Source organism: Peromyscus eremicus, chromosome 6, assembly GCF_949786415.1.
Source record: "Peromyscus eremicus chromosome 6, PerEre_H2_v1, whole genome shotgun sequence".
In the NCBI taxonomy this organism is placed as follows: Eukaryota; Metazoa; Chordata; class Mammalia; order Rodentia; family Cricetidae; genus Peromyscus; species Peromyscus eremicus.
In genome coordinates this window covers 62,339,556-62,353,231 of record NC_081421.1, presented here as the reverse complement: position 1 = coordinate 62,353,231, position 13,676 = coordinate 62,339,556, and the positions used below count along the sequence as shown (strand labels likewise).

The following is a 13,676-nucleotide window of genomic DNA, read 5'->3' as shown; positions in this document are numbered from 1 at the left end:
TTACTGGCTTGCTCTTGACCGCCCTTCTCATTGGCTGCAGCCACCCCAGCCTGGACCTCCTCCTTTTCCAGAAGCCTCACCAGACCCAGCTCCTGCAAGAGGGCAGAGGTGCAGTAGAAGAGAGTCCCCAGGCCATGAACGTGCATCAGGAGCTGCCAGGACTCAGTCCTGCCTCTCCCTTCAGGTGGAAGGACCTGGCCTACCTTTCTCTTTCTCTCTCTCTCTCTCTCTCTCTCTCTCTCTCTCTCTCTCTCTCTCTCTCTCTCTCTAAACCAGCATACGTCTAAAATAACAACAGACTAGATGTGAGTATAAATAACATCAAACAGAAAGGCAGCGCATTAAGGGCTAGAGATGGCTCCCTGGTGGAAGTGCTTCCCACGTAAGCACAAGGACTGGAGATTGGATCTCCAGAACCCATGCAAGCCTTGCCTGTAATTCCAGCCTTAGATGCAGAGACAGGATTCCCAGATCAACCTGGCTAGTGAGACTAGCCACATTGGTGAGCTCTGGGCTCAGTTAAGAGAACCTGCCTCAGTGAATAAGGTGGGGGAGGGGTTTCGGATGATTCTTGACATCAATGTTGGACCTCTTATCCACGCGCCCACACATTTGCCCTCCCCCCGTGTGAACACACATAGAGACATACACTTATACCACAGACATACATGCATGAAAAATATGGGAGGAGGGGGGTCAAAGCACTGAAAATAAGATTGATAAATCAAGACCCCAATTCAGCAATGAGAAGCATATCATTACCTAATGGACTGGCTTGGTCCTTCCCTTCCAGTCTGAGACTCTAAGCAGAGCAGACAGCCTGGTCCACTATGCTTTGGGGGATGATTCAGCCATTTAAACATGGAGTCAGTGATGATATGCACATAAAAGGCATTTCCTACCCTACAGGCAGACAGGTGTTAGTCAGAGCCTGACCTGTGACTTCTGCTCTCTGTCCGAACTCAGTTGTTCCAGGTACCAGCCAGCCAAATCTCTTCTCACCCCTTGCAGGGCCAGGACAGGATCTTGAAGGGCCTCAAGCAAGGCCCCAGGGCTTTGTCTCTCCAGAGCATCATCAACAACTTCTAGAGCCCCCTGGACTGAAAAACAGCCAAACTCCAAGTGTGTGAAAACTACCTCATACCATCCCCAGCCAATCCTGGGAATTTGCCTTCTTCTTGCCTCCCAAAAATTGCCTCTATCCTTGGCCTCTGACACAGTGAGCTCCTGTGGTCCAGGCTACATCTTCCTCTTGGTCTTCATAGCCCTCCCATCTCACTGTTCCAGACCCTGAGAATACCCTGATCCTAGCAGGCCAATGGCCTCTCGTTGTGAGTCTTCAGGTTGCCCCTCTGTCCACCATCCTCCTTACTCCATCTATCCTCATACTTCCTTCTATTCTTCCTGCTTCCTTTTCTTTTGAGAAAGTCTCACAATATGGCCCTGTGAGTCCTTGAACTCTTAATCTTCCTGCCTTAGCCCCCTGACAGCTGGGATCACAGGTGTGTGGTATTACTCCCAGCTACACTCCCTTCTTGAAGGACCCTAATCCAAATATCCACCCCCAGCACTGGGAGCTGAAAGGCCTGTCCATTTGCCTCTGTCTTAATAATAATTTTCCATCCCATAGGAGCTCCCTGGTATGAACCTCTTTGCTGTGGCCAGAGAGCAGGGCATAGAATCCCTGGCCTATGAGTTTTCCCTAAGGCAGGAACTAGCTCACATAAGGTCATGGAGCTTATTAAAGCAGCCATCTCCCAGCTTCCCAGGCTCTCCCAGTCATCTCTTACCATTGGCAAGGTTGATGTGGCCCTGGATCTCTGCCTGGGTGAGGCAGGACTCATAGATGTCCTGTTCTTGACCATCATCCTGCAAAAGCAAGATGGAGAGACTTGGAGACACTGCGATCTTCCTCCCTACCCTTGTCACACTCACTTCTGTAGACCAATGGCCAGGCCAAAGACCAGTCTGCTTAGGCCTCGGAGGAGAACCTGGGGGGGGGGGGGGGGGCTAAGCCCTGGCACCAACAGTTAAGCCAATCATCCTGTGGATTCCCCAGGCTAGGCTCATCTCGTGCTTCATTCTAGAGCCAGTTCAGCCATCCAGACTCTTCTCCAGCCTTCTTTCTCGACAGACATCACTCCAGGCTCCTCCCCTACTTCTCTAAGTCATGGTCATATCTTTGGAACTCAAGGCAGGACAAACTGAGTCTTCACTCTAAGACTCCCCAGGCCTCTCAACTTATTCCCTCTCTATTCCAAAGCGTCTCCTTACGTGGTTCCTGGCATTGGCAGCCTTCTCCATCTTGGCTAGGGCCAGCAGCTCTTGGTAGACAGCTGCCAGAGGTTCCCGAAGATTCCCCAGAAGAGCATTAGGATTCTTCAAGGCAGTCAGAGTGTCCTCCACCACGCCTCGCTCCACTGCATCGTTGATGGCAAGAACAGCTGCATGGACTTGGAGGGGCAGGAGAACAAGGTCAAGAAGCCAGAAAGGACCCAGACCAGAGCACAGCTAGCTGTAGGGCCAGGGAGCCTGACCCTTCTGCCTGTGGATATAAGAGATGCCAAAGCCCATCCAAGGGCTACAAGGCTTGTTGTCATCCCATCCCATGTCCTGTCCCCCACCCACACCCCATCCCATGCTCCCATGTCCTACTCTAGGGCAAAGCCCTACCTGCAGCCTCATCAGCTGAAAACTCATTGGCTAGGATGCCCCCGATCTTGCTGAAGGCTGGTAACTGGAGGCCATATTTGGCCAGTTCAGAGGCGATGTTGCTGAGTTCCTCAGCTGCAATGGTACCAGAGGTATTCCTCATTAGGCTCAGAATCCCCATGCCCCTGCTTAGTCTATGGACCAGAGGAAGGAGCTGGCTTACCTGTGAATTTCACCTTCCCATACAGGTCATGGATCTGAGGGGCCAATCCCAGCCGGAAGAGGAAGAGACTGGGAAGAATGGAAGGCATAAGGACACACTGGGATCTACTGATTTCCATACCTTGTCCACAATAGGTATGTAAAATTGCAATGGAGGCCGAGAGGTGAAGAGCACTTAGCACTTGGCCCTGAGTCACTCTAGCACACAGAGATAACCAGCCAAGACAAGAAAGAGCTACAGAATGGAAATAAGATGCCACAGGGAGCCTCTGTCACTGGGATGGCTCCACAGAGGACACACTGCAACGAAACGTCACAGGTGGACAAGAGGAAGATACAGTAAACAAAGCTGCTGAAGCCAGGGATGGAGGCAAAGAAGGGCATGGGAAGGGGAGGCATAAAGAGATGACACAGCGGACACAGAAACTGGACGGTCTCATCCTATGATTCAGCCAACTGGTATACCTGCCTGTGAGTAGTGGCCTTCCCTGCTTGTGATGTGGCTTGCATGTGATGCTCTTGATGGGTCCTGGTTCTGATTTATTCATGTTCCAGTCACAAACTAAGGACTTTATCCTGCTGTTCCTTCATTTACAAGGCTCACACATGAATGTGCCCACATACATATGAATGTAAATACCCATGCAGATCTAAAATCTCACCCTCCCCTAAACTGCTCTTTTGGCTATCCTCTCTCTTTTCTATTATATTTATTGCTATTGATTGATCCATCTATTGATCTGCCTAGAGCAGTGGTTCTCAACCCGTGTGTTGTGACCCCTTTAGGGGTTGAATGACCTTCTCATGGGGTCACCTAAGATGATCAGAAAACACAGATATTTACAATTCATAACAGTAGCAAAATTACAGTTATGAAGTAGCAACAAAATAATATTATGGTTGGGGGTCACCACAGCATGAGGAACTGTATTAAAGACCTGCAGCATTAGGAAGACTGAGAACCAGTCGGGGGTGTCTCACCTGAGAGCATGAATGCAATAGATCACCCGAGGCATATTCTTCTTGTCGTAGATGTCCGTGGTCTCTGGGAGGAAGATCTAGAGGAGAAACCGGACAGTTGCTGTACAGAGGAAGGTAGTGCAGAAAGGCTTCCAGGCTGGTGCGGGACAGGAGGTGTGGGCTGAGCAATGCACCTCTCTCCAACCAGAACTGTGAGTGAGCACCACAGCCCGGGCTTCTCAGTCAGTTTCTATAACCATCCCCATTCAATTCAATGTGAAAAAGGCTTACTAGGCCAAGACACAGCCAATGATATAGTCACAGTGTCCAGGGTCAGCTGACCACTAGGTGAGCTTGCCTCTCGAGTGCTGGGATTAAAGGCGTGCGCCACCAGCGCCCAGCTGAGTAGCTGTGCTCTTAACCCTTCTTTTTTCTCCCTTTCTTTCTTTCTTTCTTTCTTTCTTTCTTTCTTTCTTTCTTTCTTTCTTCCTTCCTTCCTTCCTTCCTTCCTTCCTTCCTTCCTTCCTTCCCTCCTCCTCCTCCTCCTCCTCCTCCTCCTCCTCCTCCTCCTTCTTCTTCTTCTTCTTCTTCTTCTTCGACTGGGTCTGTCTATGTAGCTATGTAGCCCTGGCTGGACCAGAACTCACTCGGTAGACCAGACTGGCTTTGAGCTCACAAAGATCTGCCTGCTTCTGCTTCCCAAGTGCTGGGCTGAAAGGCCTGTGCCACCAGGACAAGGCTTTTGTTGTTGTTGAAAAAGGGTTCACTAGATAATGCAGCTAGCCTCAATGTCACAATTTTAGATTTGCATCACTACACCCACCAAAATGTCCTGGCTACTACTTCACGCACATGCATGCATGCATGCGCGCGTGTGTGTAATCGAACCTCATCTTTTTGTTTTTGTTTTTTGTTTGTTTGTTTATTTTCAAGACAGGGTTTCTCTGTGTAGCCCTGGCTGTCCTGGAACTCACTCTGTAGACCAGGCTGACCTCGAACTCACAGAGATCCACCTGCCTCTGCCTCCCAAGTGCTGGGATTAAAGGCATGCGCCACCACCGCCCAGCTCACCTCATTTTTATAGTTACCTTCTACAGGGAAGGACCCTCACACTACAGAATCCTGCCTAGCCTTAGTTGCTATAGTGCTTTACAAAGGGAATTTACACAGGCCCTGCAATTCTCCTACCAACATCATAGGTGGGAATTATCACACCTACTTTATAGGTGAGAAACAAGCTGGGGTTCACAGAGGGAAAGGACGTGTAACACGAGTACAGAGGGTCTCGAACCTAAGGCTCCAGTCGGAAGTCTCCCACCTGGGGATGGGGCAGGTTCTTGCTTCTCTCTGAAATTCTGTGCCTGGCTGACATGAACCCCACCCACACTACACAGGCGCTCCACTACAGGACAGTGCTGATGCCCCTCAGCCCAGGACCCACGGGAGGTGAAGGCGGAGCCCGAGCAGCCTAGTTCAAGGGCACAGAGCCCCAAGGAATGGGGCTCTTAGAGCAGACAGATAACCATCTTGGCACCCCGTTTTACCGAAGGCAGGCCGATGTGTGCTACTGCAGAGAGCCAAAAGTTGATGTTGTCTGTGTGCCGGAAATGCAAGCCCGTTGCCTGAAGGGAGAAAAGAGAATGTTTCTACAGTTCTCAGGGTGCCCTATGGGTGGAACCCAGATGCCAGCTTAAAGATTCATGGGGGAAGGGTAGACAGAGCCAAAGGACCCCATCCTGTGGATCCCCCGCCCCACGGAACAGAAAAACAGCTGAAACCACCAGGAATGGGTGAGCCAGCTGGATAATGGGAAAGCTGGCATAGGGGAGGGCCGTGCAGTAAGGCTTCCAAGCTGGCATAGGACAGGAGGCTTGGGCTGGCTAGAATGCAGAAAAGGGACACATGCCCAGAAAGGCCCTTCAGGGTGGCAAAGCCCATGAGCCTTGGAGTGTGCACCATTTGCACCTCGGGGCATCTTAAGGCCCATGCAGCAGTACCCCCCCGCCAGCAGAGCACCCACCCGGTAGAGTGGCACTGGCAAACACCTACAGTCCTAGTACCATTACTTGTACTTCTTTTCAGCCTCAAAGTGATCATGTACAGACTCTCAAGTTACAGGGTCACTATACCCTCACAGCTTTGACAAGGAGCATCTTGGGAGGGAGAGAGGGCAGACGGATTAACCACACTGTGCCCACCTGGTACCGCAGCTGTTCCATGTCATAGATCTTCTTCAGGGGGACCACAGAGGGTGCAAAACAGTGGCCCAGCTTGGCCAGTAGCACTCCATTCCGGAGGCTCTCCTCCAGCTCTACTGGGGCAGGAAGTTCCTCCTTCAAGCACACCTCCATCCAGCTGTGAGCAGGAGAGCAGTTCTTACCCACTGGCAGGCCACACAGGATAGGACCCGCCCATCCCTCAAGTGCCCTGATGCACCATTCCTTCCCTACCCCAAATTCCCCTCTTTCCCTACTGCTTCACTGTTCCCATTTCCCCCAAGCAGCTACAGATGCCTAAACAAGCCAACCTTTGCCTCATTCATCCTGGAAAGTCTCCCTGAGTGGCTCCCACACCTGCCTGTCTTCAAGGAGGTGTAGCCAGACTCTTACCCTGTTATGTAAGGGAACCCCTCACCGTCTGGCTACATACCTGACTGGCAACCCGAAAGGAATCTGCCACCTCTCTCATTCTGCACGGTTCTGAAAACTTAGGTGCAGAAAGCCCATGTCTGATGGAATGATCTCCACAGCTCACAGTTCAGTTCTGAGGATAATAGGGCGTTAGGGGCCCTGTGGGTTGATGGAACAGCACACGGGACAGAAAGGCCAGACCTCTTAGAATCAGACTTTCCAACCCATCTCCCTCACTTCGACTCTGAAACGCAATTGCATTCTGCAAAAATGAGGCCGACATCACTGGTACTGCCGGCTTCAGTGGGCAGCTGCCAGAATCGGTGAGCGGGCGATTCTGAGCACACTTGGAATACAAATGCATTTTACCGCTGGTGGCTATACAGGGCAGGCATAATGACTCCTTGGGTAGAATCTCCAGATACTGAGGTCTACAGATATGTTTCCAAAGAGAGCCAAGTATACCTTGCTTCACTTTATCCCTGCTGGACACCTGATTGATTGATTCATTCATTCATTCATTTGGTTGGTTGGTTTTTTAAGACAGGGTTTCTCTGCCGGGCGGCGCACGCCTTTAATCCCAGCACTCGGGAGGCAGAGCCAGGCGGATCTCTGTGAGTTCAAGGCCAGCCTGGGCTACCAAGTGAGTTCCAGAAAAGGCGCAAAGCTACACAGAGAAACCCTGTCTCGAAAAACAAAAAAAAAAAAAAAAAAAGAGACAGGGTTTCTCTGTATAGCCCTGGCTGTTCTGGAACTCACCCAGCCACAAAGCAAGTTCCAGGACAGACAGGACTCTTTTTTTTTTTTTTTTGAGACAAGGTTTCTCTGTGTAGCTTTGCACCTTTCCTGGAACTCGATTTGTAGACCAGGCTGGCCTCGAACTCAGAGATCCGCCTGCCTCTGCCTCCCGAGTGCTGGGATTAAAGGCGTGTGCCACCACCGCCCGGCCAGACAGGACTCTTAAATGGAGAAACCCTGTCTTAAAAATAAATAAATAATAAAAATAATAATAATAATAAATAAAAATAAATTTAGAACATGTTTAAAGGAAAGAAAAAGGGACTGGGGAAATGACTCAGTAGGTCAGAGGGCTTGCCACACAGGTCTGAGCTCAAATCCCCTGTACCCTCATAAAACCCCGGAAGGTGGCTGGGGTATGCTGGCCACTAGCCTAGCTCCAGCTTTAGTGAGAGACCTTGTCTCAGGGAAATAAAGTGGAGAGAGACACACCAGGACATTTGACATCCTCTTCTGATGTCTATACATACCTCACATACATACACCAAACACAATAACACACACACACACACACACACACACACACACAAAATGTATTTGTCATGCCCTTCCTTGGTAAAATGAATCATAAGGTAACCAAATAGCCCTCAGATGATGAAAGAATAAAGCTGCATGTGTGCTCTGTGTGGTATTTAAGTGTGTGCAGAGATGCATAATGCAAATCTCTTACATATACAGAGGCCCGAGTATACTAGGTGTCTTCCTTTATTGCTCTCTGCCCTATTACCTGGAGCCAGGGTCTCTCACTGAACCTGAAGCTGACTGTTTTGACTAAGCGGCCAGGCCAGTGAGCTCCTGGGATCCACCCACCTCCAATTCCTCGTTTCTGAGGCTAAGGCACGCATAGCTACGTCTGACTTTTTACATGCTGGTTCCTCGTGTTTTCATAGCAAGTATTCTTACCCAGTGACCTATCACCCTAGCCTGGGAAGTCACTGCTCAAGAAAAAATTTCAGCTAATTAATGAAGAAGACATGATAGCATGGAAAATGGTCATTTTGTTTTGCATAAAGCCCTGGATTCTATCTCTAGCACTGGGGGAAACCAAACAAACAAACAAAAAAACCAAGCAGGCATCTTGCATCCTCAATAACGGGTTCCAGTGAGGGCCAACAAGAAGTCACGTGGTGAGCCGGGCGGTGGTGGCGCACGCCTTTAATCCCAGCACTCGGGAGGCAGAGCCAGGCGGATCTCTGTGAGTTCGAGGCCAGCCTGGGCTACCAAGTGAGTCCCAGGAAAGGCACAAAGCTACACAGAGAAACCCTGTCTCGAAAAAAACAAAAACAAAAACAAAAAAAAACAAAAACAAACAAAAAAAAAGAAGTCACGTGGTGAAAGCTAATGGGGAGATTTGTGAAAGCTAATGGGGAGATTTGTGAGATAGAGACCACCATCACACGAACTCCCACATCAGACTTCGAATTGCTAGAGGCAGCATAAGGAGATGCCATATTCCTCCTGTGAGGTGTGATGTGAAGCACATGCTACCACCAAGAAGTCTTCCATTGACCCTGACACTAATCAAGCCTTTAAGAGCCAACATCCATTATAGGAAATACGGGGTTTGGGGGCACAAGCTGACTGACATAAGCTAATGAAGCCAGAATGTCAGTGATCCAGTTTCTTAAAAAGGTCAGGGACATAAAAAAACGAAAAAGGGAGAGGTGCTCCTGGCTAAAGAAGGCCTAAGAGGCAAGTGCCATGTGTAAACTTCTAGATTCTTCTTCTCTTTTGGGGGGTGGGTGCTGTGGGATGTCTTTCTGTACGCTGTGAATATGTATTGCTCCCATTGGCTAATAAATAAAGCTGCATTGGCCTATGGCAGGGCGGGATGGAGCCCGGCAGGAAAATCCAAGGGAGACAGTGAGAAGAGAAAGGCAGAGTGGGGGAGGTGAGCCAGCTGCCCAAGGAGCAACATGCAATGGGACGCAGGTAAAGCCACGGAACACGTGGGATACATAGATCAAGAGTTGAGTTAAGGGGCTGGAGAGATGGCTCAGAGGTTAAGAGCACTGACTGTTCTTCCAGAGGTCCTGAGTTCAATTCCCAGCAACCACATGATGGCTCACAACCATCTATAATAAGATCTGGTGCCCTCTTCTGGCCTGCAAGCGTGCATACACTATATACATAATAAATAAATAAATCTTAAAAAAAAAAAAAAAAGAGTTGAGTTAAGTTATAAGAGCTAACTAGTAAGAAGCCTGAGCCACAGGCCATATAATTCCCAATTAATATCTAGCCTCTGAATGATTATTTTATAAATGGTTTCGGAACTGTGGGGCAGGGTGGGGGCAGGGCAGGGACCGGAGAAACACGGGACCTCAGGACCGGGTAGGACTGGAGAAACTTCCGATACAGGTGGGGGTGGGTTTTGAGACAGGGTTTCTCTGTGTAGCCCTGGCTGTCCTGGAACTCACTCTATAGACCAGGCTGGGCTCAAACTCAGAGATTCTCCTGCCTCTGCTTCCCAAGTGCTGGGATTAAACGGGTGTGCCACCACAGCCTGGCTAGACTCTTCTTTTTAATTAAACAGATTTACTTCTTTTTAATTTAAATTTTCCACTATACATAGTCATTGTACATGGTACTTTATTATAGAAAGACAGATTTTTCTTTTTAGACAATGAATGAAACTGGCTAATGGCCTGGTTCCTGATCTCCCAGCATTCACAGGTAATTTAGTTGGGCATTATGACAGTGTGGTAGGTAAAGAGGCACCCAAAGACTACAGAGCTATATATGAAGGATACGGGGGAAGAGTGTAATAGTTGGATTGGCCTTAAAAAACAGAAAATGCTATTTTTCTTTTCTGTCTTGTTTTGAGACAGGGTCTCATGAAGTCCAGACTGGCCTCAGGCTTGCTATGTAGTAGTAGAGGCAGACTTTGAACTGTGTGTGTGTGTGTGTGTGTGTGTGTGTGTGTGTGTGTGTGTGTAGGGGGGGTGCCTGTTCATAAGGGTACACACCTGCAAGTATGTACATATTCATGCGGAGACTAGAGGTTGATATAAGGCATCTTCCATGATTACTTCCCATCCTGTTTTTTGAGGCAGGGTCTCTCATTTCTCTCATTTGAACCTAGAGCTCACTAATGGGTTGGGCTGGCCAGCCAAGGAATGCTATGGATCTGCCTGCCTCTGCCTCCCCAGCCCTGGGATTACAGCACGTGTTGTTACACCTGACTTTTTAGGTGTACTACGCATCTGAATTCAGGTCTTTGTGTTTGCACAGCAGCATTTGCCAACTGAGCCATCCCCCTTGCCGCTGGCCTTGAACTTTTTGTTCTCCTACCCTCTAAGCACTGAGATTAAGGTGTGCACCATCATGCCTGGCATGACAAGATGTTTTAACGTGCCCTTCCCCACAGCAAAGCCCCTGTCTGCTTGCATTCGCTTTGGAGACGGGTGCCTGGAATAGGAGAGTAGGAAACGGGGACCAAAAGGAGTCCATCTTTCCGGACCCTGCTTACCGCTTGGCTTCTTCCAGACGGCACAGGTACTGATAGGCAACATTCTGTCGCCTCTGCTCGTCCATCTCCTCGGCCGTGAGGCGTTCATCTAAAGTGTGAGGGGACACAGTCAAGGAATGCAGCCTCAGCTAGGGATCCCAGCACCCACACTGGGCAGCTCACAACTTTCTGTAACCAACCGGCTTCAGGGGAGCCAACACCCTCTTCTGGCTTCTGTGGGCACCCACCCACACAAGGCATATAGACACACAGATACATGTGCATAAATAAATCTTAAAGAGCAAAAATAGACAGGAACCTGAGCTCTGCAGCTGTTTTTGAACATATCCCCCAGGCAGCCCCTTCCGAGCACAGAAGCACTCTCCATGTCCCAGTTCACCCATTATCAGGGAGCGTCCTTCTTCGCCAGAGACACCTCCTTCTTTCCTCTGCAGCCATCTTCCTGTCTTTCTCCTCTTTCCCAAGTCTGCCTCAAGAATGCCCTTCAGTGCCACCAGCAGGGCTATCCAAAGCCCTCCTCAGCTGGGACCTTAGTTTCAAGTCTTACCCTTCATTACGTGCAACTTCTCAAAGACGTGCCGTCACAGGGGCTCCCTTGGAAGTATGGCTGACACAGTCAATGATTAAGCACAGTCACTCAATATCTTTGGCCATTCAGTCACTCACTATCTTTCTGTCCCGCCCTGGGCTAGTGAACCTCTACTCTTAAAAAAATACAGGTCGGGAGGTGGTGGCGCACGTCTTTAATCCCAGCTCTGAGGAGACAGAGGCAGACAGATCTCTGTGAGTTCAAGGCCAGCCTGGTCTACAGAATGAGATCCAGGACAGGCACCAAAGCTACAGAGAAACCCTGTCTCGAAAAAAACAAAAAACAAACAAGCAAGCAAGCAAGCAAACAAACAAACAAACAAAAAACAAAGGAAGAAAAAGACTGCTCTTGCAGAGGATTTGGGTTAAATTCTCCACACCAATGTGGTGTCTCACAACTGTCTGTAACTCCAGTTCCAGGGACCTGATGCCTTCTTGCCTCCACAGGCCCCAGGCATTCTTGCAATATAAAAGACATACATGCAAGTAAAACGTAATACTTACTGAGAGAGAGAGAGAGAGATGGAAGAAGGGGAGGAAGGGAGGGAGGGAGGAAGGGAGGGAGAGAGAGAGAGAGAACAGAGACAATTATTAGAAGAGAAAACCATGTAAGTGAATAACTCCAACCCGAAGTGAGGGGTGCAGTTAGCCATGAGTAAGATCTCGGGCTAGCAAGGGAAGCAAATTGTTCTGAGCTTCGTAGCATGACAAGCAGGTTGAAGAAGAGCAGCTGGCCCAGCAGAGGGATCCACACTATTCACGAGATTAAAGGGAAGGACAAAGGGAATTTTAAAATTGATCACACAGGTATCATCGCTATCCTTTTTTCTATAGCTCACCCGAGGAGGAAAGCAATCTTCAAGCTGAACAAAATGTAGGTAACACTCTGACCTCCAAACTCAAGAACAGGGAATGCCTTAAATGGGAGAGCACTCCTCTTCTGCCTTAGCCACAGTCTCTATCTCTGTTTCTCATGGGGAACACAACACAAAATTAAGCATGGTGAGGAAGAGCTGCGTGCATCCACGACAATGAGCTCAGCGAACAAGCAGGAGACAGCTTGGTCGGTGTGTCTTTGACTGGGCAGCAGTCCTTTTCACTCTTTATCCTATTTCCTCATCTTGGAGAGCCTGCTGTGTGATTTCAGGAAGGGCTGGGCTTATTTGAATTGGCAGTTATCAAAGTTCAACCCCACAGACACACACTTCCAAATACAGATTTGAAAGTCCTGGCCAACGGCAGAAAACTCATGGGTTCCTCTGAGGGAATTTACAAGGAACAAGAGTTGGCTGTTCAAGAACGGAAAATAAACCCGTAAGTGAGTGACATCACCTCAGAGCTATGAGTTGGGGACACAGCGGGATGGAATGGGCGGGGCCTAGAGCGCGCAAGAGCGCGCGCGCGCGCGCACATATACACAGTATCTCAAAAAACCAACAACCACAAAAAGCCCCCCCACACACACACACACAAAATCAAAAAACAACAACCACCACAAAATGGTTTTTCTGGAACTAGCATTCCCTCATGAGGTGAGTGGACACCTATTTTGCTCTTTATGTCCTGGTGGTGATGGAGTAAAGAAAGCAGGTTTTGTTGTTCTTTTCGCTGACCCTTCCCAGAAACCTGAGTTTCTCTCCAAGAAAGCAGTGTTTCAGGTAGCCCACGCCGTCCTCCAAGCACTATATAGCTAAGAATGCCCATGAACTCTTGACCTCCTGCCTCCACTTTCCAACTGCTGGAATTACCGGAGGGAGTGCGCCACCAAGCCCGCCCTCCAGGTTCTGCATTTTAAACAAGTGGCCAGGTGATCGGGAACCCAGAAGTTTGAGAGAGGGTGTCTCCGTGCGGATTTCCATCCTGTGACACCCTTTGGCGAGTATGGTAACTGCAGAATTTTAAGGGGCCATCTAGATCGTCTACATCCCCCGACCCTGGGGCCCCAGAACCTGAGAATAAGGGAGAGCGCCCTATGAAGGTTCGGCAGCGCGGTTACCCTGCGCACACCGGCCCACTCCCCACCTAGCCGGGCTCCGGGCAGCCCCTCCCGCGAAGGCCAAGCCCCACCAGCAGCACCCCCGCTCCACTTCCCTCAGATCCCTCTCGAACTCACAGGCTGTCCGAGCCCGGTCTACCGCACACGGATCCATGTTCCTTCTCCTGCCAGTTTTGAATCTCCCGCCTCTGGGACACCACCCCTCACCGCGGTCACACCAGGATGGGACGCTTCCGGTCGTGCCGCAGGGAATCCTGGGTTTCGTAGTTTCTCCCAGGTAGGGACACTAGGGATCGCTTTCAGGCAGTTCCTTGATTTGCTCTTTCTACAAGGCCCCTTCTCTGCTCAGTTGGCTTTA

The 13,676-nt window shown here is 49.6% G+C and overlaps 1 protein-coding gene across 1 annotated transcript in view; it reads right to left on the bottom strand.

Annotated features, from left to right (window-relative positions):
* The window catches only part of Iqgap3 (IQ motif containing GTPase activating protein 3), a 38,594-nt gene extending 25,122 nt beyond the window's left edge, over nucleotides 1-13,472 (bottom strand). The window contains exons 1-11 of the mRNA XM_059266531.1: nucleotides 13,436-13,472; nucleotides 10,735-10,822; nucleotides 6,033-6,189; nucleotides 5,379-5,456; nucleotides 3,856-3,932; nucleotides 2,876-2,943; nucleotides 2,674-2,787; nucleotides 2,275-2,453; nucleotides 1,791-1,869; nucleotides 937-1,100; nucleotides 9-92 (exon numbers count right to left, since the gene is read on the bottom strand). Of these exons, the coding sequence (XP_059122514.1) occupies nucleotides 9-92; nucleotides 937-1,100; nucleotides 1,791-1,869; nucleotides 2,275-2,453; nucleotides 2,674-2,787; nucleotides 2,876-2,943; nucleotides 3,856-3,932; nucleotides 5,379-5,456; nucleotides 6,033-6,189; nucleotides 10,735-10,822; nucleotides 13,436-13,472 (1,125 nt within the window). The remainder of the gene's footprint in view (nucleotides 1-8; nucleotides 93-936; nucleotides 1,101-1,790; nucleotides 1,870-2,274; nucleotides 2,454-2,673; nucleotides 2,788-2,875; nucleotides 2,944-3,855; nucleotides 3,933-5,378; nucleotides 5,457-6,032; nucleotides 6,190-10,734; nucleotides 10,823-13,435) is intronic.
* Nucleotides 13,473-13,676: the final 204 nt, after the last annotated feature.